At 44.7% G+C, this 27,051-nt stretch overlaps 1 protein-coding gene across 1 annotated transcript in view; it reads right to left on the bottom strand.

Annotated features, from left to right (window-relative positions):
• Nucleotides 1–27,051, bottom strand: part of DNAJC11 (DnaJ heat shock protein family (Hsp40) member C11) — a 217,607-nt gene that overhangs the window by 106,386 nt on the left and 84,170 nt on the right. Inside the window, exon 4 of the mRNA XM_073603624.1 lies at nucleotides 19,295–19,396. Within this exon, the coding sequence (XP_073459725.1) occupies nucleotides 19,295–19,396 (102 nt within the window). The remainder of the gene's footprint in view (nucleotides 1–19,294; nucleotides 19,397–27,051) is intronic.

Below are 27,051 nucleotides of genomic sequence, written 5' to 3'. Positions count from 1 at the left end.
AGTTACGTGCAGATTGACCACTACCTAATCTTTTGTTTCTGCGAACAGAAGTAGATCGTCCAGATAAGGCACTATGGAGAAGATCCCCTTCAGTCTCAGGGACTCCAGAGCCTCTGCCATCACTTTCGTAAACATTCTGGGAGAGGAGGAAGGGCCGAAGGGCAGCTCCCTGAACTGAAGGTGCCAAATCCCCCCCCCCCCCCCCAAATTGACTGCTAGTCGCAGGAATTTCTGCCATGTAGCTGCAATTGGTATATGGAGATAAGCATCCCTCAGGTCAATGGATGCCATGTAACAGTAACATTTTCACAGAGAAAATCGTGTCCATCTGGAAATTTTTGTACTTTATAGATTGGTTCAGAAACTTCAGGTTGAGAATCAGATAAGGTTTCCCAGATAGTTTCTTGATCAAGAAAACGTGGGAGTAAAAACCCCTCCTTTCTTGGTCCTTCGGGACTTGGGAGATAACACCCTGTTGCATCACTTCTCTCAGAAGAGATGTCATCGCCAGGGCTTTTTCCTGATCCCTTGGAAGGCTTGTAATGTAAAACCGGCTTGGGGGTGTCTGTGAAAATTCTAGCTGAAATCCTTGACTGATTAGATTCAGAACAAATGGGCTTTTTGTTGCTTTTTCCCAACATGGCAGGAAGGCCTGCAACCTCCCACCTACTGGTAGATGGCCGTCATTGCTTTTTTGAGGTTTGCTCAGTGGGTCTAAAGAGCACCCCTCCGCTGCCTCTCCCCCTTTGAAGATACCAGGTTCTTTTCTGGGTCTGATCTTTTTCTTTATGTGCTTGCTGTCCTTTGCTGCACCACTTTCTTTTTCTGCGGAAAAGCTTTCTCCTTGTCCTCTGTTCTATCAAGGACAGTCTCTGATTCTGGTCCAAACATCAGATCTCCTGTAAAGGGAATTCCGCACAACTTTACCTTTGAAACGGAGTCCCCTGACTAGGTCTTAAGCCAAAGAGCCTTCCTGGCTGAATTAACTAGGGCTGAAGACCTGGCCGACACTCTGATGGATTCCGCCGAGGAGTCTGCCATGTATTTGACCGTTCTTAAAAGGGTAGGGAAAGACTCTAGCAAATATTTCCTAGAGGTGCCAGCTACCACATGGCCTTTAAGTTGTTCCAGCCAGCATTCCATGTTTCTGGCTACTACTATAGCGGCCATCGCCGGCTTTAGGTTAAAAAGGACGAGTCCCAGGCTTTCCTTTACAGTGCATCTGCTCTTTTGTCCATGGCATCTTTAAGTACGCCCATGATCTCAAATGCTAGATCAGTCCGTCTAGATACTTGGGAGAAGGCGGCGTCAATTTTTGGTCTTTTATTCCACATCAACGCTTCATCCTCAAAAGGAAAAAAAAACCTCCTTTTTCTGGATTCTTCCATTCCTCCTCAACTGTATCGGTAAGAACTTTATGGACAGGAAAAACTCTAACAGCCCTCTTGTTAGTGTAACAAGGTCTCAGGTGTGAATGGGGAGCAGGTGTGTTAAATTTGGTGTTATCGCTCTCACTCTCTCATACAGGTCACTGGAAGTTCAACATGGCACCTCATGGCAAAGAAGTCTGAGGATCTGAAAAAAAGAATTGTTGCTCTACATAAAGATGGCCTAGGCTATAAGAAGATTGCAAAGATCCTGAAACTGAGCTGCAGCACGGTGGCCAAGACCATACAGCGGTTTAACAGGACAGGTTCCACTCAGAACAGGCCTCGCCATGGTAAACCAAAGAAGTTGAGTTCACGTGCTCAGCGTCATATCCAGAGGTTGTCTTTGGGAAATAGACGTATGAATGCTGCCAGCTTTGGTGCAGAGGGTGAAGGGGTGGGGGGGGTCAGCCTGTCAGTGCTCAGACCATACGCCGCACACTGCATCAAATTGGTCTGCATGGCTGTCATCCCATAAAGAAGCCTCTTCTAAAGATGATGCACAAGAAAGTCTGCAAACAGTTTGCTGAAGACAAGCAGACTAAGGACATGGATTACTGGAACCATGTCCTGTGGTCTGATGAGACCAAGATAAACTTATTTGGTTCAGATGGTGTCAAGCGTGTGTGGGGGCAACCAGGTGAGGAGTACAAAGACAAGTGTGTCTTGTCTACAGTCAAGCACGGTGGTGGGAGTGTCATGGTCTGGGGCTGCATAAGTGCTGCCGGCACTGGGGGGGCTACAGTTCATTGAGGGAACCATGAATGCCAACATGTACTGTGACATACTGTAGCAGAGCATGAATCCCCTCCATTTGGAGACTGGGCCGCAGGGCAGAATTCCAACATGATAACGACCCCAAACACACCTCCAAGATGACCACTGCCTTGCTAAAGAAGCTGAGGGTAAAGGTGATGGACTGGCCAATGTCTCCAGACCTAACCCCTATTGAGCATCTGTGGGGCATCCCCAAATGGAAGGTGGAGGAACGCAAGGTCTCCAACATCCACCAGCTCCGTGATGTCGTCATGGAGGAGTGGAAGAGGACTCCATTGGCAACTTGTGAATCTCTGGTGAACTCCATGCCCAAGAGGGTTAAGGCAGTGCTGGAAAATAATGGTGGCCACACAAAATATTGACACTTTGGGCCCAATTTGGAAATTTTCACTTAGGGGTGTACTCACTTTTGTTGCCAGGTGTTTAGACATTAATGGCTGTGTGTTGAGTTATTTTGAGGGGACAGCAAATTTACACTGTTATACAAGCTGTACACTCACTACTTTACATTGTAGCAAAGTGTCATTTCTTCAGTGTTGTCATATGAAAAGTCAGAAGAAAATATTTACAAAAATGTGAGGGGTGTACTCACTTTTGTGAGATGCATATACACATTATTATATATACAGTGGGGACGGAAAGTATTCAGACCCCCTTAAATTTTTCACTCTTTGTTATATTGCAGCCATTTGTTAAAATCATTTAAGTTCATTTTTTTTTCCTCATTAATGTACACACAGCACCCCATATTGTACACACAGCACCCCATATTGACAGAAAAACACAGAATTGTTGGCTTTTTTCAAATTTATTAAAAAAGAAAAACTGAAATATCACATGGTCCTAAGTATTCAGACCCTTTGCTGTGACACTCATATTTAACTCAGGTGCTGTCCATTTCCTCTGATCATCCTTGAGATGGTTCTGCACCTTCATTTGAGTCCAGCTGTGTTTGAATATACTGATTGGACTTGATTAGGAAAGCCACACACCTGTCTATATAAGACCTTACAGCTCACAGTGCATGTCAGAGCAAATGAGAATCATGAGGTCAAAAGGAACTGACTGAAGAGCTCAGAGACATAATTGTGGAAAGGCACAGATCTGGCCAAGGTTAAAAAAAAAATGTCTGCTGCACTTAAGGTTCCTAAGAGCACAGTGGCCTCCATAATCCTTAAATGGAATATGTTTGGGACGACCAGAACCCTTCCTAGAGCTGGCTGTCCGGCCAAACTGAGCTATAGGGGGAGAAGAGCCTTGGTGAGAAAGGTAAAGAAGAACCCAAAGATCCCTGTGGCTGAGCTCCAGAGATGCAGTCGGGAGATGGGAGAAAGTTGTAGAAAGTCAACCATCACTGCAGCCCTCCACCAGTCGGGGCTTTATGGCAGAGTGGCCGGATGGAAGCCTCTCCTCAGTGCAAGACACATGAAAGCCCGCATGGAGTTTACTAAAAAACACCTGAAGAACTCCAATATGGTGAGAAATAAGATTCTCTGGTCTGATGAGACCAAGATAGAACTTTTTGGCCTTAATTCTAAGCGGTATGTGTGGAGAAAACCAGGCACTGCTCATCACCTGTCCAATACAGTCCCAACAGTGAAGCATGGTGGTGGCAGCATCACGTGGTGGGGGTCTTTTTTAACTGCAGGAACAGGACAACTGGTTGCAATCGAGAGAAAGATGAATGTGGCCAAGTAGAGGGAGATCCTGGACGAAAACCTTCTCCAGAGTGCTCAGGACCTCAGACTGAGCCGAAGGTTTACCTTCCAACAAGACAAGCACACAGCTAAAATAACGAAGGAGTGGCTTCACAACAACTCCGTGACTGTTCTTGAATGGCCCAACCAGAGCCCTGACTTAAACCCAATTGAGCATCTCTGGAGAGACCTAAAAATGGCCCTTCCACCAACGTTTACCATCCAACCTGACAGAACTGGAGAGGATCTGCAAGGAGGAATGGCAGAGGATCCCCAAATCCAGGTGTGAAAAACTTGTTGCATCTTTCCCAAAAAGACTCATGGCTGTATTAGATCAAAAGGGGCTTCTACTAAATACTGAGCAAAGGGTCTGAATACTTAGGACCATGTGATATTTCAGTTTTTCTTTTTTAATAAATCTGCAAAAATGTCAACAATTCTGTGTTTTTCTGTCAATATGGGGTGCTGTGTGTACATCAATGAGGAAAAAAAAATTAACTTAAAATGATTTTAGCAAATGGCTGCAATATAAAATTTAAGGGGTCTGAATACTTTCCGAAATATATATCTCTAGATCGAGAGAGATATCGAGAGAGAGAGAGATATCGAGAGAGAGAGATAGATATCGAGAGAGAGAGATAGATATCGAGAGAGAGAGATAGATATCGAGAGAGAGAGATAGATATCGAGAGAGAGAGATAGATATCGAGAGAGAGAGATAGATATCGAGAGAGAGAGATAGATATCGAGAGAGAGAGATAGATATCGAGAGAGAGAGATAGATATCGAGAGAGAGAGATAGATATCGAGAGAGAGAGATAGATATCGAGAGAGAGAGATAGATATCGAGAGAGAGAGATAGATATCGAGAGAGAGAGATAGATATCGAGAGAGAGAGATAGATATCGAGAGAGAGAGATAGATATCGAGAGAGAGAGATAGATATCGAGAGAGAGAGAGAGAGATATCGAGAGAGATCTCGAGATCTCGAGAGAGATCTCGAGAGAGAGAGAGAGATCTCGAGAGAGGGAGATCTCGAGAGAGGGAGATCTCGAGAGAGGGAGATCTCGAGAGAGGGAGATCTCGAGAGAGGGAGATCTCGAGAGAGGGAGATCGAGAGAGAGAGATCGAGAGAGAGAGATCGAGAGAGAGAGATCGAGAGAGAGAGATCGAGAGAGAGAGATCGAGAGAGGGAGAGAGAGGGAGATCGAGAGAGGTAGGGAGATCGAGAGAGAGAGGGAGATCGAGAGAGGGAGGGAGATCGAGAGAGGGAGAGATATCGAGAGAGGGAGAGATCGAGAGAGATATCGAGAGAGAGAGAGAGATATCGAGAGAGAGAGAGAGAGAGAGATATCGAGAGAGAGAGAGAGAGATATCGAGAGAGAGAGAGAGATATCGAGAGAGAGAGAGAGAGATATCGAGAGAGAGAGAGAGAGATATCGAGAGAGAGATATCGAGAGAGAGATATCGAGAGAGAGATATCGAGAGATCGAGAGATCGAGAGAGAGATCGAGAGAGAGATCGAGAGAGAGATCGAGAGAGAGATCGAGAGAGAGAGATCGAGATTTTATTTTTCTTTTTGTGTGTGTTGTTAGTAGTTTTCTAGCCCAATATAATACAATACAAAAAGTGCCAGAAAAGGCTTTGTCGTGGAGTAACTCAGACCCCAAGTTTTTAAAGGAGAATTTTAACCGGCAACTATGAACAATTCCATCTCTAATACAAAAAGAAGGGAAAAACAGAAAAAAAAAAGAAAAAAAAAGAAGAAAAAAGGAAGGACAAAACCAAAATGAAGCAGCTGAAGCCCCAAACAGCCGACAAAATACGGGAAACAAAAGCAGCCCGCAAATTGCTTCATAACGTGCATCTGTTTACGGCTAAACATTTCTGGTTAGAAATGTTTTATTTATCCAGAGCCTTTTTATTGAAACCAATAAAAGGTTGGAGATTTTCAACTAACTTCCATTCTAGTATGAAATCATAACAGCTGCCCCAACTAATTCCACGCGAGCATTGCCCGGAGAAACATTGCAACGGAATCCCAATAAGCAATTGCCATAAACACCCAGATGGCTAATTTTATCACAGGACACATCCTCTCAGTTTTCCAATTCTGTTTCTCTATTTTTTTTTATTTTTACAGCACGCAAACAGCGGAGAGAGAGTCGGGGGGTGCTTGAAAAGGCACAGACAAAATGTCAAACCACTAAAACCGGCACCATGTTTTTTTTCCCTGTTGTCTTTGTTTTATTTTAACGCTTAGCAAAGATAACTGTTTGCTCAGATCTCCATTGGAGGGTTCTTTCTTTTTATAGATAGGTCATCTTTTGGAGAGGCCGTCTGGAGCGGTCAGCAGCCAAAACCAAGGAGATTCCTTTTTTCTTTTTTTTTTCTTGTAACCACTGTAGCTCCAGGAAAGGTTTACCCCCCTTCATGACCAGGCCATTTTGCAATGTTGTACTCAAATTAAAATTTATATCTTTTTTTTCACACAAGTAGAGCTTTCTATCGGTGGTATTTGATCACCTCTGCGTTTTTAAATTTTTATTACATAAAAATGAAAAAAGACAAAACAATTGTGAAAAACAATAATACTTTCTACTATGTACGTTGGTTATTTTTCTACTTTTACTTTCTGCTAGTGTTGCACCGATACCACTTTGTTAAGACCGAATTCAAGTACCGATACTCTTCCAAAACCCCCCCCCCCAAGTACTCGCCGATGCTAATTACCGATACTTTTTTTTAATGCCTTTTTTTAAAAAACACTTCCTTTTTTGGGGGGTGGGGGGTTTGGGGGAGTGGACGGTGTCATTTTTTTTAAATTTTATTTTATTTTTTTAATTTACGATTTAACCTTTAAATATTTATTACAATTTTTATTTTTGTTTTATTTTTTATCAGCCCCGTTGGGGGGGGGGGTTTGGTGAGATATCAGGGGTCTAAGCAGACCCCTGACATCTCTTTTTTGAGACAGGGAAAGGGATTGAGGACACAGATTCCCCAGTCCCTTTCTCTGCAGCCTCAGCTGCACTGAAGATGAATGGAGAGGAGACAGAGGCTCCTCTCCATACATAAACTGAAGCATCATAAACACAGTTTACTCTGCTCAGTTATGAATGGACAGTCAGTGATCACTGACTCTGTGCATTCAGAAAAGGAAGGAGTCGGTAAATGACATTTACCGGCTCCTTCCTCTGTTCTCCATCCTGAGGATCTGGAACGAGGGATGGAACGAAGGAGGACCCGGAGAGCCAGAGGACGACATAGGGGATGGGGGGGGGGGGATCTGTGCAGTGGTGGGGGCAGTTATAGGCACCAATCTCTCTGTATAGCTTTCAATAAAGCAGCTGACAGCCACCGGAGGGAGAGGAGAAGTAGCGGCTGTCAGCTGCTTCATTGAGAGCTATACAACAGGGGTCTCCAACTGGCGGCCCTCCAGTCATCATGCCTCTGCCTGTGGAAGTCATGCGTGTAACTGTCAGCCTTGCAATGCCTCATGGGACTTGTAGTTTCGCAACAGCTGGAGGGCTGCCAGTTTGAGACCCCTGCTCTACAGCGAGATTGGTGCCTGTACTGAAAAACTGCCCCCACCACTGCACCAATCATCCACGAGGCTGCCCGGCCCCCCCTGCTACGCTGAGTCCAGTACAACAGAGGACTGTTCAGCACAACAGAGGACCGCTACGCTGAGTCCAGTACAAGAGAGGGAGGTATCAGATTAAGAATCGGAGAATTTGCACAAGTACTCGTGCAAAGGCTTTGGTAAAAAAAAAAAAAAAACCTAATACGTGTATATCGATTGGTTTGCATGAAAGTGATAGCGTCTACAAACTATGGGATATCCTGGAATTTTTATTTATTTTTTATGCTAGTAATGGCGGCGATCAGCGACTTACAACAGGACTGCGATCGTGCGGTGGACAATCCGACACTGGGGGGGGGGGGCGACTAACTGCCTGTGACATTATTACAGTGATCAGTGCTAATAATATGCACTGTCACTGTACTGACACTGGCAGGAAGGGGGTTAACATCTAGGGGCGATCAAAGGGTTAAATGTGCGCCTAGCCAGTGTTTATGTGTACTGTGTGCTGCTTTTACTGAGGATCTAGTGGTTTTCGTTTGCTGTTTGGCAGGAATCCCCTGTCACTGAACACAGCTCTGTGTTGGGGGAAGATCAGAGCCGATCATCAGGTTGTCGGCGGTCAATCGGCATGTGCTGTGATCCAATCCTACCTTCTGTGCGCAGCTACCTCCAGAAGGTTTACCCCCCCCCCTTCATGACCAGGCCATTTTTTTGCAATATGGCTCTGCGTTACTTTAACTGACAATTGCACCCGTCAGTGCCATTTATTAGTGCCCATCAGTGTCACCTGTCAGTGCCACCCATCAATGCCACCTCATCAGTGCCCACCAGTGAAGGAGAACATTTTTTCAAAAAGTTCGATCTTTTTTAGTTTGTTAAGCAAAAAATAAAACCCCCAGGAGGTGATCAAATAGCACCAAAAGAAAGCTCTATTTGTGGGAAGAAAATGATAAAAATGTAGTTTGGGTTCAGTGTATTGTGACTGCGCAATTGTCATTCAAAGTGAGACAACGCTGAAAGCTGAAAATTGTCCTGGGCAGGAAAGGGGGGGGGGGGAGTGGCTGATATTGTAGGTTGAAGTGAAGGTTCTAAAGGCTCAAGGTTTTTTTTTTTTTTTTTTTTTTTTTTTTTTTTATCTTCGTGCATTCTACGCATGAACATTAAAGAAAGAAACCTTCTGTGTGCAGAAGCCCCCCTTTTGCTTATCTGAGCCCCCTCTTGATCCTGCGATGTGCCCGAGAGCCTCCTCATTGGCTGAGGCAGCAGTGGGAGCCCTTGGCTACCCGCTGCTGCCAATCACAGCCACTAGGCCAATCAGGAGAGAGAGGGGGCGGTGTGTGTGTAAATGGACACGCAGAGCATCGGCTCAGGAGCACGCCTGTTTAGGTGCCCCCATTGTTAACTGCTTATTCTGGGGGCAGGAGGGAGGGGCCCAGGAGTAATGCTTTTGCACAGAGCAGCCCAGATCCTCCACCGCTGTGGGACCAGAGAAGAGGAAGATGTGGGCTGCTCTGTGCAAAACCATTACACAGAGCAAAAAAAAAAAAAGCAACTTTAATATCACTTTAAGGGTTTACAACCACTTTAAAAGCTGATAAGATTAGTAGACGCTCAAAAGACATGTTGAGAGTTTTATTTTTTATTTTTTGCCCTTGGTTCACAGTTCATCAGATTCTGACATGCTGAGGACTGGACGCACACTGGAGCAAATATCCGAATCCCTGCATGGAGGTCAGGGGAACACGCCCACCGTAGGAGTCTTTCACACTGCAATTTTTATACAGAAATAATTTGTTGCTGGCAATGCAGCTCTTTTTTTTTTTTTTTTTTTTTTTTTTTAAGAAGCAACCGGTGTTCACTGAAGGCCTATAATAATAAGGGAAAACGCCGAGCGTGAACGACATTTCTGGAGACAAAAGAATAAGCGGCACAATCCGTCCCTGTGTGAGGCTTTGTGTCAGCTGCCATCGGGAAAACATGAAGCCACGAGCTGCAGAACATCCAGGAATTTTATTGCAGGAGGGATGAGGCCGAGCCAGAGTGATAATCCATGAGAGATCTGTGCGGAGAGATGTCACGGCAAACCTACAACTCACACAGTATAAAGAGGTTCTACCATCGGCGACATGTTTCCTCTTCTAATGTTTGATAAAGATTTGATTTTCTTTTTTTTGTATTTCATTCTGCGCTATCCTTCCGCTGTCACCGATGGATGTCATACATCAGCAGCCAGGAATGTGGGCAAATCTGACTTCAGATAGAAGTGATTGGGCTGTACAGACACATGAATAATTACCAACCCACCCTCGGAACAATCGTCTTCCCCTCCATGGTAAATGCCACCAGATAGAGGGGAGGGAGACCAGCAAACGCGATATGCAGCATTACATCACTTCAGGTTCGGCCATCACTTAATCTGCACTCCATTAGCGCCAATGGAGGGTAGAGAAGACATCAGGGGTCTAAGGAACGGAGGTCAGATGAGACATCAGGGGTCTAAGGTACAACATCAGGGGTCTAAGGAACGGAGGTCAGGTGAGAAAACAGGGGGTCTAAAAAACGGAGGTCAGACGAGACATCAGGGGGTCTAAGGAACGGAGGTCAGACGAGACATCAGGGGGTCTAAGGAAAGGAGGTCAGACGAGACATCAGGGCGTCTAAGGAACGGAGGTCAGACGAGACATCAGGGGGTCTAAGGAACGGAGGTCAGACGAGACATCAGGGGGTCTAAGGAACGGAGGTCAGACGAGACATCAGGGGTCTAAGGAACGGAGGGCAGACGAGACATCAGGGGGTCTAAGGAACGGAGGGCAGACGAGAAATCAGGGGGTCTAAGGAACGGAGGGCAGACGAGACATCAGGGGGTCTAAGGAACGGAGGTCAGACGAGACATCAGGGGGTCTAAGGAACGGAGGTCAGACGAGACATCAGGGGGTCTAAGGAACGGAGGTCAGACGAGACATCAGGGGGTCTAAGGAACGGAGGTCAGACGAGACATCAGGGGGTCTAAGGAACGGAGGGCAGACGAGACATCAGGGGGTCTAAGGAAAGGAGGGCAGGTGAGACATCAGGGGGTCTAAGGAACAGAGGTCAGACGAGACATCAGGGGGTCTAAGGAACGGAGGGCAGACGAGACATCAGGAGGTCTAAGGAACGGAGGGCAGACGAGACATCAGGAGGTCTAAGGAACGGAGGGCAGACGAGACATCAGGAGGTCTAAGGAACGGAGGGCAGACGAGACATCAGGAGGTCTAAGGAACGGAGGGCAGACGAGACATCAGGGGGTCTAAGGAACGGAGGGCAGATGAGACATCAGGAGGTCTAAGGAGCGGAGGGCAGACGAGACATTAGGGGGTCTAAGGAACGGAGGTCAGACGAGACATCAGGGGGTCTAAGGAACGGAGGTCAGACGAGACATCAGGGGGTCTAAGGAAAGGAGGGCAGGTAAGACATCAGGGGTCCAAGTCTAATGTTCACAATCTGTGCGTATCGGAAACATGCAGAAAACACACTGCTGCCTTACACAGACTCATCATTGGATCTCACCTCCTTATCCAGCCATGTGCTCGAGCTCCGTGCTCCCTCCCACAGTCTGATCAGCGCTGCCATTGGAAGTCCCCCCTTCCGGCGCATCCCTCTGAGTTAACAGGATCCAAAACTACAGAGGAGGGATCGGGCATCAATGCACGCTGACAGTACTGACTGTCAGAGCACATTGAGAAGAACACAACATTGGGCAGTATACGTCCACCACAATGTTGATTTGCGGCAGTACCCCTGGGGACCACTAAAATTTTCTTGCGGTCCAAGGATCACTGGTTGGCGTCCGTCGCTCTAAGGTCTCGTTCATATGTGTAGCTATACTGCCACTTCTCTAAAATCACTTTTCAGAGGGTGTTTGACAGGAGGGTGGCTGGCTTTAATCCTCAAAATGCCAACCTCCTTTGCCGCAACCGTGTGCACTTCAGGATTAGGGTTAGAGTTAGGATTAGGGGTTACCCCTCGAAGAACAAGGTTAGGACTCAGGGATTTGAATAGGGACCTCTTCCAAATGTCAAAGGTCAGCAGGCGTGTCCCCAGAGGTCAAAGGCCAAGAGGCGTGGCTGACCCACCCCCAGTGTGTTCCGCCTGGTGGTGTCTGGCTGCTAAATTTTGTTGCTCTGCGTGTACAGCCCTTAGCAGCTGCATTTCTGTGGGTGGTTGGGGGGGGGGGGGGGGGCTTCGTAGATTTACAGCTCAACCTCCTGCTTTTACCATCCACCCATGTGCATGAACTCGTCCCTCAAGGGAGCTGAGTACTTTCATTCAGAACTAATCAGCTACAACAAGCAAGCCAAGTAAGAGGAGCGCCACGTTCAGTGGTAACAATGCAAAATTCCTGCACACGTAGCTGGCTGAGGGCCCCATACACAGGGTTCAGGGTTCAGGGCCCCCCCAATTTAGCTCTATTTATTTTCATTTATTCTTTGCACATGGATTCTGTCCTGTGTATGTTTCAAAATCTCAAACCCCTTGTCTAAAGATAATCATTACATAACAAAAACCATACCAGCGTTTATAGAGGTCAACGAGGGGTTAAAGCCAACTTTTTTTTTTTTTTTTTTGCGCCTTTTCGTTTCACCATCTCCTCCGGCGCTTTAGACTTTTCCCTCGTTCCTCGTAATAAAAGCGCAATGTATCGCTGGCATGACACGGATGACTATAGATTTCAATTTACACTTTATGGCTGGCGTAGAGGCTTTTATTGTTAATGAAATTAAAAACCGTGATCGACTTCAAAAATGTTCACGGCTGGCAGTACAGTGGAGGGGCGTTTAATGGGACGATGCCAACCAATTATTTATAGAAAAAGCGGCGTCTTTGTAAACTATTTGCTTATTGGAACTCTTTGTTTTAAAGCAGAACTCTGGGGGAAAAATGTGGGGGAATGTCAAAGTGAAAAGAAAAAAGAGAAACAAAACGTTCCCAAAGGTTTTGGACCTAAAAGATTGTGTTGCCAACCAACCATTACACACAATGCAATACCAATCAGCGGTGAACCCTCCCACCATTCAAAGTGATCCGACTTTATTGAGCTGCTAATGCGGACCTATATAGATGTAAGCAATGCTTGCAGAAGTGTAGGCAGATGTTCAGTTGTGGATTCATTAACCATTTGCTTACTGGGCACTTAAAGCGGGGGTCCACCTATCTATTGTTTTTTTTTTTTTTTGGAGTTCATTCACAAACTTTTCTTCTCATGATTATCTACTCACATGTTCTGTGTAATAAGTCCGCCTGTGTCCGATTTCGTTGTAAAGAATAACTTATAAAATTCACTGCAGGCGGTTTCCATCTTCATTGTGGGCATTTGAAGCCCACAAGCATGTATTTCCTGGATGTGGTGAATGCTGTGCTCCCAGCATTCACCGAGATGTTGTGATGACGCTGTTGCACAATGCATGCTGGGAAGCCTGAGACTAGCTCCCAGGGGACTGTGGGAGGTCTGGGAGAGGCTAAAAACACGCCTACTCCCATGGGAGGAGAACCAGGAAGTGCTAAGAAGATTAGAAAAAAAAAAAAAAAAAAAAAGGTAATTACGGCGATTTAAATTTTTTTTACACAGCATGTCAGTATCTAGGCAAGGAAGAGAATGCATAGAGATAATGTTCAAAATTTGGGTGGAACCCCGCTTTAAACCCCCCTTCTGCCCAGACCATTTTTCAGCTTTTAGCGCTGTCACTCTTTGAATGACAATTGTGCGGTCATGCTACACTGTACCCAAATGAAATTTTTATCATTTTTTTCCCACAAATAGAGCTTTCTTTTGGTGGTATTTAATCACTGATGGGGTTTTAAATTTTTGCTAAACAAACAAAAAAAGATGGAAAATTTTGAAAAAAAAAAAAAATCATGTTTCATAGTTTGTTATAAAATTTTGCAAACAGGTAATTTTTCTCCTTCATTGATATGCGCTGATGAGGCGGTACTGGTGGGCACAGATAGGCACAGTTAAGGTGGCACTGATGGGCACAGTTAAGGTGGCACTGATGGGCACAGTTAAGGTGGCACTGATGGGCACAGTTAAGGTGGCACTGATGGGCACAGTTAAGGTGGCACTGATGGGCACAGTTAAGGTGGCACTGATAGGCACAGTTAAGGTGGCACTGACGGCCGCTGATGGGTGGCACGGATGGGTGGCACTAATGGGGGGCACTGGTAGGTGACACTGATGGGCACTGTGCATCAATGTTGTTGTGGCACTGATGTTGGCGCTGATGGGTGGCACTGTGGGCGCTGATGGGTGGCGCTGGTGGGCACTGGTAGACGGCACTGCTGCGTCACTGGCAGGGGGCACAGATGATCGCCATGATTGGGACTGATGGCCCTCCTCACGCTGTCAGCACGAGGAGAAAAAATAGCCGATTACCGGCTCTGTTTACATCACATGATCAGCTGTCATTGGCTGACAGCTGATCATGTGGTAGGGGGTCGGGACCGACCCCTAACTCTGATCTGTGATCAGGCGAGTCTCAGACTCGCTGATCACCGAGCACGCCCTGCAGGGGGCGCGCAGGCCGCTCGTGCACGGGACGACATCAATAGACGTAGTCCCCGCAATGTAGGTCCGCGCTGTTGCCGTCATTTGGCAATAGCGCGGATCTGAAGAGGTTAAAAAAAAAAAAAAGGTAATATATTCTTATACACTCAACGGCCACTTTATTAGGTACACCTGTTCGATTTCTTGGTAACACAAATTGCTCATCAGCTAATCACACGGCAGCAACTCAATGTATTTAGGCATCTAGACGTGGTGAAGACAACTTTGCTGAAGTTCAAACCGAGCATCAGAATGGTGAAGAAAGGGGATTGAAGTGACGTTGAACATGGCATTGTTGTTGGTGGCAGCCGGGATGGTCTGAGTATTTCTGGGATTTTCACACACAACCATCTCTCGGGCTTACAGAACCTTGAAGCAGATGGGCTACAGCAGCAGAAGACCACACGGGTGCCATTCCTGTCAGCTAGGAACAGGAAACTGAGGTTACAATTGGCACAGGATCACCAACATTGGACAATAGAAGATTAGAAAAACGTTGCCTCGTATGATGAGTCTGGATTTCACCTGCGACATTCAGATGGTGGGGTCAGAATTTGGTGCATGGATCCATCCTGCCTTGTATCACCGGTTCAGGCTGGTGGTGGGGGTGTAATGGTGGGGGGGAGATTTCTTGGCACACTTTGGACCCCTTAGTACCAATTGACCATCGTATAAACACCACGGCCTACCTGAGTATTGTTGCTGACCATGTCCATCCCTTTATGACTACAGTGTCCCCATCTTCTGATGGCTCCTTCCAGCAGGATAATGCACCATGTCACAAAGCTCCAATCATCTCACCACTGGACAATGAGGTCCCTGTACTCCAATCATCTCACCACTGGACAATGAGGTCCCTGTACTCCAATCATCTCACCACTGGACAATGAGGTCCCTGTACTCCAATGGCCTCCACACTCACCACATCCCATCCAATAGAGGGTCCAACCCACTACTAGCAAGGAGGACCTAATAAAGTGGCAATTAAGTTATATATTTTTATATATATATATATATATATATATATATATATATATATATATATATATATATATATATATATATATATATATATATATATACATACACACACAGTACTTTACATTAAGAAAAAACCTTCTGTGTGCAACAAGCCCCCTCAGCCCCATCTCTATCCAGCAATGTTGCACGAGAGACTCGGCTGCCCGGGACTCTCCCTCCTCATTTGCCAAGGACAGCAGTGTAGCGCCATTGGCTCCCTCTGCCGTCAAAGTCAGTAAGCCAATGAGGAGATAGAGGGGGCGGGGCCGGGCCACGGCTCAGTGTCTGAATGGACCAAAGGGAGCTGCGGCTCCGGTGCCCCCCCATAGCAAACTGCTTGCTGTGGGGGGCACTGTACAGGAGAGATGGTCCAGGAACACAGAAGGGCCCAAGAAGAGGAGGATCCGGGCTGCTCTGTGCAAAACCACTGCAACAAAGCAGGTATGTAGAACATTTTTTTTTTTTTTTTTTTAATTAAAAATAACAAACAAGTTTTTAATATCACTTTAAAGGTTGTACACCACCCTGAACCCCCCCTCTATTAGAGCAAACCTTAAAGTGGTTCTAAAGCCTTAAGGTTTTTCACCTTCATGCATTCTATTCTTTATGCATCCCCCCTAGTTTTTCTTACTGGAGCCCAATCCGATCCAACGATGTGCGCGAGTGCAGCGGCTCCAGCTGCCGTCTCTCTCCTCATTGGACAGACTGATAGCAGCAGGAGCCATTGGCTCCTGCTGCCATCAATCAAATCCAGTGACACGGGAGCGGGGCCCGAGTCCCGCTGTCTGTGTCAAAAGACGCAAGAGTGGGACTCAGGAGTACACCCGCACTGGGCGCCCCCTCAGGGAAAGCGGCTCTCCGTGGGGGGTACCTGATGAAGAGGAGGGGCTAGGAGCGCTGGTGGAGCAACCCACAAGAAGATGATCGGGGCTGCTCTGTGCAAAACAATTGCACAGAGCAGGCAAGTATAACAGGTTTGCAAAAACTAGTGTTTCCAACCACCTTTAAGTCACACACAGCCAAGCAGCAAACCTTTTAAAAAAGGGGGCCAGCAATAGCGGCCCTCTCATACTTCTCTCATGGCGAGTCACTTTATGAGGTTCAAATAACAAAAACATATCTTTAGTTGGAGAAAACATACATGATTGAGGGGGCTTCAGTCCCCCCATCCACTGTTGTCTCTTATTTAACAAGACAGGGAATGTGGTTGGGCCCTGCAATGTGGTTTCTAAGAGACAGAAGGATGTGGGGAACGTAAATGGCGTCGGTCTGTCAGGCCTTCAAAAAAAAAAAAAAAAAAAAACATAAAAAGTGAAGAAAATGACACTTTAGCGAAGACGCTCGTTAGTGGAATCATTCCTCACATGCGTACCTTCACCCTGTACTTTGACAACACAACAGATACAAAACTCTAATTAATGACTACTTACAAAAACATCTCATTGTTGGAGAGAAGAGGATCTTAATTAGGACCTCTGACGAGCCGGCGGCACCAGGCTCCACGCGCGGGGGGGGGGGGGGCATAATTAGCTGAAGGTATCACAGATCAGACGCTCGCTGAATTATACCCGCACTACGCTGTGATTTGTGACGCCGCCATAAAGCAGGTAGCCCGCATACCTGCGCTGGGAGAGTCTTTCGAAACCAGGGCGAACAGATGGCTGCGCCGAGGAAGGCGGCGGGGCTCGGTAGAACGGTCGGGTTCGAAGCCTGGTTATTGCAGCATATTTTCCATATGAAAACAGTGTGGTGACAGATACGATGGACAATAAAAAATATTTAGCAGGGGAAGCCATGAGCGGAGCCGTAAAAGGCGGTACGCGCCGTCATAAATTAAAGCGACAGTAATAGTAAAAATGTGGCTTGTGAAAACATATGTGGGGTTATTTATGAAAGCCCTGCAACTCCAGGGAAAAAAAAAAAAAAAGTGTCGTCTTCCCCGTGCGTCTTACGGAGGGAATTTCAATGCGTCTGCGGCACCTTTTCATGATCATTGTTACTGCCGGGTTCCACTTATTTTTCGCACCTCCGGATTCAAGGAGGAGCTCCGTCCCAGCGGAGAAAGCTCAGCATTCATAAGAATGGATGACCTGTAATGTGGTATCTTTTAACCACTTGCCTACTGGGCACTTTTACCCCCTTTCCAGCCCAGGCCAATTTTCAGCACTCTCACACTGCACACAACAACATGTACTCATATGACATTTTTATGGGGTTTTTTTTCGCACAAATAGAGCTTTCTTTTGGTGGTATTTAATCACCTCTGGGTGAAGATCAGAAAAAAAAATTCTGTGTTTTTGTTATAAAATTTTGCAAATAATATTTCTTCATACATTTAGGCCAAAATGTATTCAGCTAAGTTTCTTTGGTGAAAATAACCCAAATCAGCGTATATTATTTAGTCTTTAGGAAAGTTATACAGTCCACAAACTATGGGATAGATCTGAAAATCTAATTTCTCATGAGGCCTGAAATCACCAGGACAGTAAAAATATCCCTCAAATGAACCCATTTTGGAAAGTATTTTTTTTATTTTTGGAATTACTTTTTTTTGTTTTACAATCCCAGTGCGACATAAATTCCTTTTACTGCTGCTGCAATCACCATTTTGGATATCACAAGTCGGATGGTTAGGACAAGGATCCTACTTTGATCCGACTTCAATGATAGTCAATGGGCTGAAGTAGGACCAAAGTCGGACCAAAGTAGTGCAGGAACCTTTTTCAAATTCGGACCGACTTGTGATGGACCAGTTAACCACTTAAGGACCAGCCTCGTTTTGGATTTTAGGTGTTTACATGTTTAAAACAGTTTTTTTTGCTAGAAAATTACTTAGAACCCCCAAACATTATACCGTATATACTCGAGTATAAGTCGATCCGAGTATAAGTCGAGGCCCTAATTTACCACAAAAAAAAAAAAAAAAAAAAAAATGGGAAAAACTTATTGACCCAAGTATAAGACGAGGGTGAGAAATGCGCAGCTACTGTAAGTGGAAAAGAGGGTCAACAATGCCCATTTTCAGCCTCACTGTGCCCATTTGCATCTATAGGTCCCCTGAACTTCAAACTCGGTAGTTAAGGGTTCCTAGATGCCCCCTAGCTGCAGCCAAAATTTGGGGTCTCTGAACCCAAAGTGTCCCGAAATGACATTGCTGCAGATGGACACAGTTGATCGATTTTTGGGGCCCCGTATCTCAGGGCCACTTAGTGCTAGGAACCCCAAATTTGGTGTGCAAACCCAGTGGAACTAGCACCATGTAATATCCAAAGCTAGGGTTTCTAGCACCAAGTGGCCCTGATATACGGGGCCCCAAAATCGGTTCAGAAAATGTCAAGCACTTTTCTGCAGCAAAGAATGACATTTTCCAAACCTATTTTGGGGCCCCATATCTCGGGGCCACTTGGTTCTAGGAACTCCAGCTTTGGATATGTTATGGTACCAGTTCCACTGGGTTTATACACCAAATTTGGGGTTCCTAGCACCAAGTGGCCCTGAGCTGCGGGGCCCCAAAGTCGGTTGGGAAAATGACATTTTTTGCTGCAGAAAAGTGCTTGACTCGAGTATAAGCCGAGGGGGGCACTTTCAGCACAAAAAAAATGTGCTGAAAAACTCAACTTATACTCGAGTATATACGGTATATTGTTTTTTTTTTTCTAACACCCTAGAGAATGAAAATGGAGGTCAATGCAATACTTTTTTTCGCACCGTAATTGTTCAGCAGTCTTATAAGCGCACTTTTTTTTGGAAAAAATTCACTATTTTGAATAAAAAAAAAAAATAAAACAGTAAAGTTAGCCCATTTTTTTTATATTGTGAAATATAATGTTACGCCAAGTAAATTGATACCCAACATGTCACGCTTCAAAATTGCGCCCGCTCATGGAATGGCGTCAAACTTTTACCCTTAAAAATCTGATTTTAGCGGATTGGATGTCGCATGGAGCGTCCGTTCAGGTCCGACTAAAAAAATTACAGGTGGAGCTGAACGCTGTTTGTGTGAAAGGGGCCTGAGCAACTGCACCTCCAGAGTGCAACTCCACAGTCTATTTGCCTTTAGCAAATCAACCCCATTGAGTCTTTGCTAAAGGTTTACTTACCCCTTATTAGATATTTACAATGGGCCAATTTCCTTTAGCAAAAAATTTTTTTTTATAAATATATATCATAGGTGGCCTTTATCTTAATAAGGAGATTCACTTACCTTGGGGTTTGTCCTCTGCTGAAGTCGTCTCTCTTCCCTTTCCCTTTGTAGTCTCTCAAACTCTTCCCTTATCTCTGCGACGGTTCTTTTCCTTTCCACCACCTGAGAGGGAAGAAGACACACAAGATATTTAAAGCTTATGTCTATTGGGGGGGGGGGGGGGGTGGGACACAGTAATTGATCTGCTAGAAATCGTGGAGCTCACAGCTTTCTGTGCACTTTGCGTTGCACTGAAATCCCAACCAGTAACATAAAAACAAAGAAGTGTGACGGCAGAAAAAAAAGACCATGTGGTCCATCGAGTCTGCCCTTTTCTTTACCCCTAATTTATATAGGTTTTTGTATTTTTTTTGTTAAATTTTTTTGTCTGAATATAGGTCTATGCTTGTCCCAAGCATGTTTGAATCCACCTACTGTTGATGGACTCACTACCTCTGGTGGAAGTCTACTCAAAGCATCTACTATTCCTTCAGAAAATACTTTTCAAGATTCATTTTGGACTTTCCTCCCGCTAGTCCCCATGTTCTTGATCTTGGCTTCATAATAAAAATACTGCCCCCCTTGATCCTTATTCACCCCCTTGATGTAGTTAAAAGGTTTCAATCATATCTTTCCTTTCCTTTCTTTCCTCTAGACTGTACATATTATGTTCCTGAAGTCGCTCCAGATATGTTTTATCCCCCAGACCTTCCACCATTTTTGCTACCCGTCTCTGGACTCATTTTATCAATATGTTTTTTGTAAGTGAGGTCTCCAGAACTGGACACAGTATTCTAAATGAGGTCTTACTAAATATCTATATAGAGGAACTAGGACCTCCTTCCTCCTGCTGGTGACCCCTCTAGTGATATAAGATCTATATAGAGGAATCAGGACCTCCTTCCTCCTGCTGGTGATCCCTCTAGTGATATAAAGATCTATATAGAGGAATCAGGACCTCCTTCCTCCTGCTGGTGATCCCTCTAGTGATAACTAAAGATCTATATAGAGGAGTCGGGACCTCCTTCCTACTGCTGGTGATAGCTCTAGTGATATTAAGATCTATATAGGAGGAATCAAGACCTCCCTGTCTGCTGCTTGCGATCCCTCTAGTGATATTAAGATCTAAATAGAGGAATCAGGACCTCCTTTCTCCTGCAGGTGATCCTTTCAGTAGTAACTATAGATCTATAGATGACCCCTCTAGTGATGCATGCTAGAATCCTACTCGCTTTTCCCACTGCCTGGCCACACAGTTTGCTCATTTCGCAGTCATCTGAGTCTTATCGGTCCTGCCCAATTCCTCCCCCTAAATGATTGAGATGAGGGAAGGGAGAAATGTTCTGTAGTTCTGTCCTAGGATGCCAATGCTGCTCCTCCATAGATGCAGTACAAGAAAGAATAGTTGCCACCCTAGGACAAGTAGTTTTTAACCTGTAGGACCACATAAAAAAAGAAAAAAAAATGCCACAGGAAAAAAGGCTTCAAAGAAGAAAAGAAATGTGACCATCATGTCTAAGGACTAGCAAGATGCTATACATTGACCTAGTATATAAAGTTATGGAAACACAGTAAAAAAAGTTCAATGTCCCTCTGAGTTTTAACTCTATTGGTTGTCAAGGTTTCAAAAAAAGGATCCAAGTGGTCCATGAAACAAAAAGTTTAAGACCAACTTCCACAGCCATTGGTGCAACAATTGGCTACACTGCATCCCTCAGTCACAAAAAGTTAGAAAGTACGAGAAGTCGTTTTGGATCCTATCACAAAAGTAGAACAGTCAAAAAATATATTAATTACTTACATCTCACGGACACAGAAGACACCTTTCGGAGTACATCTGAAATCATTAGATGATCTTTCAAAAGAACAGCTATGAAGTTACTTTGAGAAAGATCCATCTTTTTTTACTGTCCAGCTTAACTTTCTCTTTTTTGTTTCCCCCAAAGGACGAAATAATAAAAAGACAATAGCGCAGGTAATTAATGCGTAGAACCTTAGCCGACTCCCTTTTGTTTAAATATCCCTTCTTATCTTCAGAAGACACTAATGAGTCTGATAGAAAAATGTCTGCAATAGGGCCTACAAATCTCAAACTGTACATTAAGCAGATTATATCTAAGCGATAGAGCAAACGTTTCGCACTTGGCCCGTTTCCCCCGTCATCTTTTTTCTGCCAAATCCGAGCGACAGAAGAGAAGATCCTATTTTTAGAAGGACAATTTCTGAAAAATCAGCGGCTCGTAGATTTATCACTCGCCTGGTATTTCACTGGCAATGTTATCGCTTGCAAGACCAATAAAATAAAGGCCTGGCTTCAGAGTCAAATTATAGATAATCCGCTAACCTATTCGGTTAGCCTAAATCAATTTTACAGACTGCGTTTACCAATGCTAAAATACAATTTACGATGTACAGGAGAGGAAAAACAGGCATGAGGGATGCACCCGTGTATTAAACATTCATTGGGAAGGTTTGACTGTTTAGAAGGCAAAATAACACCCAATAAAAAGGGATTATTTCTTATTAAAAAGGGCTACAGCAAGTAGTGCTGATAAATATTCTTGAGCAGAAAGATAGTTTAGTTCTAGAAACATCTTGCTCAAATAATTCTTTGCAACTACACGCAGCAAGGGGCGGCGTTTAGCAAGCTACCAATGTTCTCCAGCAAATGGTTCAACATTGTTACTGTCAGAAATCACGCCATCTACTGTGATCTGGAATGTCCTCAGAGCACACAAAGCTCCATAGAGGGTCACTGGGTGTGCACTTCCTGAAATATGTGCTGTGCAACTTCCTTTAGCTCTGCTTCTTGGCACACCAATCAGAGTTATAACAAAAAGTGGTTTTATTCCAAACATATAGTGAATATCCAACACGTTTCAGGGGCCAAACTTTGCCAATTTTATCAAGGCTTAGGACAGGGGTGTCCAAACTTTTTTCAAAGGGGGCCAGATTTGATGAAGTGACCATGCGTGAGGGCCGACCATTTTGCCTGACATTCTTTGAACCATTAAAATTAAATGCAAATCTACTAATACACTGCCCAACAAGAATTATCTTGCCTTTGTGGCTGTGTGTGGTGAAGAGTCTAAGGATGAGCTCGAGCGTGTTATTTGGATATACCATATTTATTGGCATATAACACGCACCTTCACTTTAAGAGGGAAGTTTTAGGAATTTTTTTATTTTAAATAACAACTGTGAAGCAAAGTAAGGGTCAGTGCCCATCAATATAGCCTAATCAGTGCCCATCTGCAGCCTCACCATTGCAATAAATGCAGCCTCACCATCGCCATGAATGCAGCCTCACCATCGCCATGAATGCAGCCTCACCATCGCCATGAATGCAGCCTCACCATCGCCATGAATGCAGCCTCACCATCGCCATGAATGCAGCCTCACCATCGCCATGAATGCAGCCTCACCATCGCCATGAATGCAGCCTCACCATCGCCATGAATGCAGCCTCACCATCGCCATGAATGCAGCCTCACCATCGCCATGAATGCAGCCTCACCATCGCCATGAATGCAGCCTCACCATCGCCATGAATGCAGCCTCACTGTTGTCATCAGTGCAGCCTGATCCATGCCCATCTGCAGCCTCGGAGGGGACAGGGAGGGGGCGGGACAAGCCGGCACAAGCGCCAACAGATTACCTACGGGAGAATCTCCTGTTTACTCAGTGGCCTCTTTAATACAAAGTCCCGCCTCCTATGATAGACAGAACAGTCATCCAATGCCAGCCCGGAGACGGGACTTCCTATTACAGAGGCCACCAAGTAAACAAGAGATTCTCCTGTATGTAATCTGATGGCACTCGTCTCGCCCCCTCCGAATGATAAATACAGTATATATCTTTTGTGGCCCCCCAACAAATCGTTGGGGGCCACAAAAGATATATATATCCAAATTACCAGGGGGGCCATATGAAACCAGACCACAGGCCGCAATTGGCCCGGACTTGGACATGCCTGGCATAGGAGAATGGATGATGAGAACTTAAGACTTTAGATTAAACTGAATATCAAAAGAAGTGCGGTCTTCTTCAGCTGCTGGTAAATGTTGCAACATTTAGTTAAAGGAACATCTTCTTTACAAATACACGCAACAAGAGACGCCGTTCAGCGAGCTACCAATGTTCTCCAGCAAATGGTGCAACACTGTTACAGTCAGAGTTTGTCATCTACTGTGATAGGAGTTATCAAAAATGTCCTCCAAGCACACACAGCTCCATAGAGGGTCACTGGGTGTGCACTTCCTGAAATATGTGCAGTGCAACTTCCTCTAGCTCTGAATACGATTGGTGAGACAGGAAGCAGAGTTCTTACAATTTTTTTTGGTCTCCCCGCCTTTCTACCCTGTGAGGCCTCCAGTCCAGAGGTATGGTATGGTCAGGAGGCAGACGACTTTAAGGCATTAAGTTGAACCAGAGGAGGGGACACACCCTTTGAAAATCTATATCGTAAAACCTTGGTTTGAGAGCGTTTTGCAAGACAAGCAAAATTTAATTAATTTTGACTTGATATACAAGTGATGTCTTGATATACAAGTAGCGTCACATCACAACTGAGTATAAAAGAGAAGAGAGGCACATCTAAGTGTAACAATATGGTTACATTTAATGAAGATACAACATTTAGCAACTAACATGGTTGATTAAAAACAGGCACATTTATGTATGCAGGTATCTGCGGTAAAGCTGTCCACATAGACCGTCCTCCTCATTGCCATCGACGGCGTCCCTGCCACGCTGTGCTCCATGAGCGGTTGAAGTGCTCTACTGCAGGGTAGTAGTCTTCCCGGTCACAATTACAGACTGACAGCAGTGAGAGCCGGTGGTGGGGGGGATGGTCTTTGTGGACAGCTTTACCCCAGATGCCTGCATACTTAGATGTGCCTCTTTTAATCATCAACCATGTGAGTTGCTAAAATGTTGTACCTTCATTAAATGTAACCATATTGCTACACTTAGAGGCGCCTCTCTTCTCTTTTATACTCTGGAGCTCCTGCTGGATTTTGCTTCTAGTCCCCTTGTGGATGGACGCTTTATGGTTACACAACCTGGTCACATTGCTATAATCTTTTTATATGGACTATAAACTAAAAGGACCTATGAATAAATGGTTGTGGAACCTTATCATTTGACTTTCCATTATTTCTTATGGGGAAATTCGCTTTGATATACAAGTGCTTTGGATTACAAACATGTTTCTGGAACAAAATATGCTCGCAATCCAAGTTTTAACTGTATCTGGAAAAAGGGAATACAAGATCTTTCATGATCTCCTATTGGGTCAATAATGTTGGTATTATACAGTCTAATCCGCTTGGCGAATGGCATTCCAGCTGAATGCCTTTAGGAGGCGGGAGAGGGCAGGGAAAGATTTATGTTTTGAGTGCTTTTTCTTTTTCCTCTCTTTTTCTGATATAATCACGGATGTGATATTGTTTTACCAAACTGCATGTTTGTACTGAGTCTCTATTCTCCCTGATCAGGGATTACAGACTAATAACTTTTTTGTTATATAATTCTTCTAGAAAAAAAAAAAAATTGAATAAAATTCTAATGGAATAAAAAAACAAATCTAACAAAAAGTGGTTTTATTCCAAACATGTAATGAATTATCCATTGCATTTCAGGGGCCAAAATTTGCCCACTTTATCAAGGCTTAGAAGAACAGCTGATGAGAACTCAAGACTATAGGTAAAACTGAATATCACAAGAAGCCTGGTCTTGTTAAGCTGCTGGTAAATGTTGCAAAGTTTGAAGAAACACCTTGCTCAAATAATTCTTCATAAACTACAAGGGACACCATTCATCTACCAATGTTCTCCAGCAAATGGCGCAACATTGTTACAAATCAGAGTTCATGCCCTCTACTGTGATCTGAGTTATCAGAAATGTCCAAGTACACACAGCTCCATAGAGGGTCACTGGGTGTGTACTTCCTGAAATTTGTGCTTTTCAACTTCCTCTAGCTCCGCTTCCTGGCACACCAGTCACATTCAGAGTTCTAACAAAAAGTAGTTTTATTCTAAACATAGGCAAGCGTGTTTCAGGTGCAAAACTATGCCCAGTTTATCAAGGCTCAGGAGAACGGCTGGTACGCACTCATGACTATAGATAACATTGAATATCAAAATAAGCTTGGTGTTGTTCAGTAGCTGGCAAATGCTGCCATATTTAGCAGCTGCTGGACCATACCATGTTTCTTATAATATTCAATGTTCTCAATAGCCTGTGAGTTTTTATCGGTCATTTTCTTAAAGCAATTGTAAAGTCTAGTTTTTTTTTTTTTCAATAAAAATAACAAACATGTTATACTTACCTCCTCTGTGCAGTTGGTTTTGCACAGAGCAGCCCCGATCCTCCTCTTCTCAGGTCCCTCTTCTATGCTCCTGGCCCCTCCCTCCCTCCCGTTGAGTGCCACACTGCAAGCAGCTTGTCATGGGGGCACCCAAGCCGAGCCACAGCTCCTTGTGTCCATTCAGACACTAGGCTGTTGCCTGTCCCCCGCCCCCTCTCTCTTCTGATTGGCTGACTGATTGACAGCAGCGAGAGCCAATGGTGCTGCTGCTGTGTCTCAGCCAATGAGGTTGAGTCTCAGACAGCCGAGGCATTCGTGGACAGAGACGGGGCTCAGGAAAGTATTAGGGGGTGCTGGGGCAGCTCCTGCACACAGAAGGCTTTTTATCTTAATGCATTAAGATAGAAAAAACCTTCTGACTTTACAACTCCTTTAAGCCCTGATGAAAGGGTCAAAGTGACCTTTGGATAACGCTAGGTACCTGGCTGTCATGCTGATCTACTGGCTTTAATCCTTCAGTCCCTGAACAGTTAAGGCAAGCAAATCAGGAAAATCAGGCTGAAGTCAGAGTTCTTGATCTTCATACTTGTTCTGGGTCAAAAGCTGAAACCACCAATTTAGCATAACAGCCTAGTAGGAGGAGTGCTACACAGAATGAGGATGCACACTCCCATGCCTCAGTGCCACTAGGCTAAAACAGAACATTATTGTTCTTGTTAAAAATGTACCAACTGGGACATATAGGAGTACCCATTTTTTGAACTTGAGTTCTAGGAATTGGCTGATCCAGTACAAAATTTTACACAGGTTCTATTTGACGCCCCACAGACTCCGTGGGATCTACCTGGGTTGCCCTCCACATTGCTGGCATTGCCAAGCGTACTGCTTTCCATCAGATTTGGTCCTGCCCATCCCTTCAAACTTTCTGGTCGAGGGTTCTCCAGTTTGTCACACGGTTAACTATTCTCCCCATCTCACAGCAGGAGGATGTATGCCTCTTTGGGTGGGTGGAGGCTCTGGCCCCCCCACCAGGGCTGTTCGCTGAGCTGTTGAGGTTATTATTGTTTTATGCTAGAAAATCTATTCTTATTCAATGGAACTCGGGATCTGCTCCCACCCAGGGATTTTGGAAATCGTTTTTTGAATTCTGCTATACACCTTTACAAATTGATGTATAGGTCTCAAAGCTGCCCGAAGAAGTTCCACAAAGTGGAACTGGCTAGACTCTGATGCCACTATTGTAGATCAACAGGACTCTGAGGCTACCGTTAGTACAGCCCTGGCCAAAAGTTGAGAATGACACAAATATTAATATTTTCAAAGTCTGTTGCTTCAGTGTTTTTAGATCTTTTTGGCAGATGTTACCATGGTATACGGAAGTACAATTACAAGCATTTCATAAGCGTCAGAGGCTTTTATTGACAATGACATGAAGTTTATGCAAAGAGTCAATATTTTCAGTGTTGAC

This window comes from Aquarana catesbeiana, linkage group LG10 (assembly GCF_042186555.1).
Source record: "Aquarana catesbeiana isolate 2022-GZ linkage group LG10, ASM4218655v1, whole genome shotgun sequence".
NCBI lineage: Eukaryota > Metazoa > Chordata > Amphibia > Anura > Ranidae > Aquarana > Aquarana catesbeiana.
This window is presented reverse-complemented; position numbering and strand designations above follow the sequence as displayed.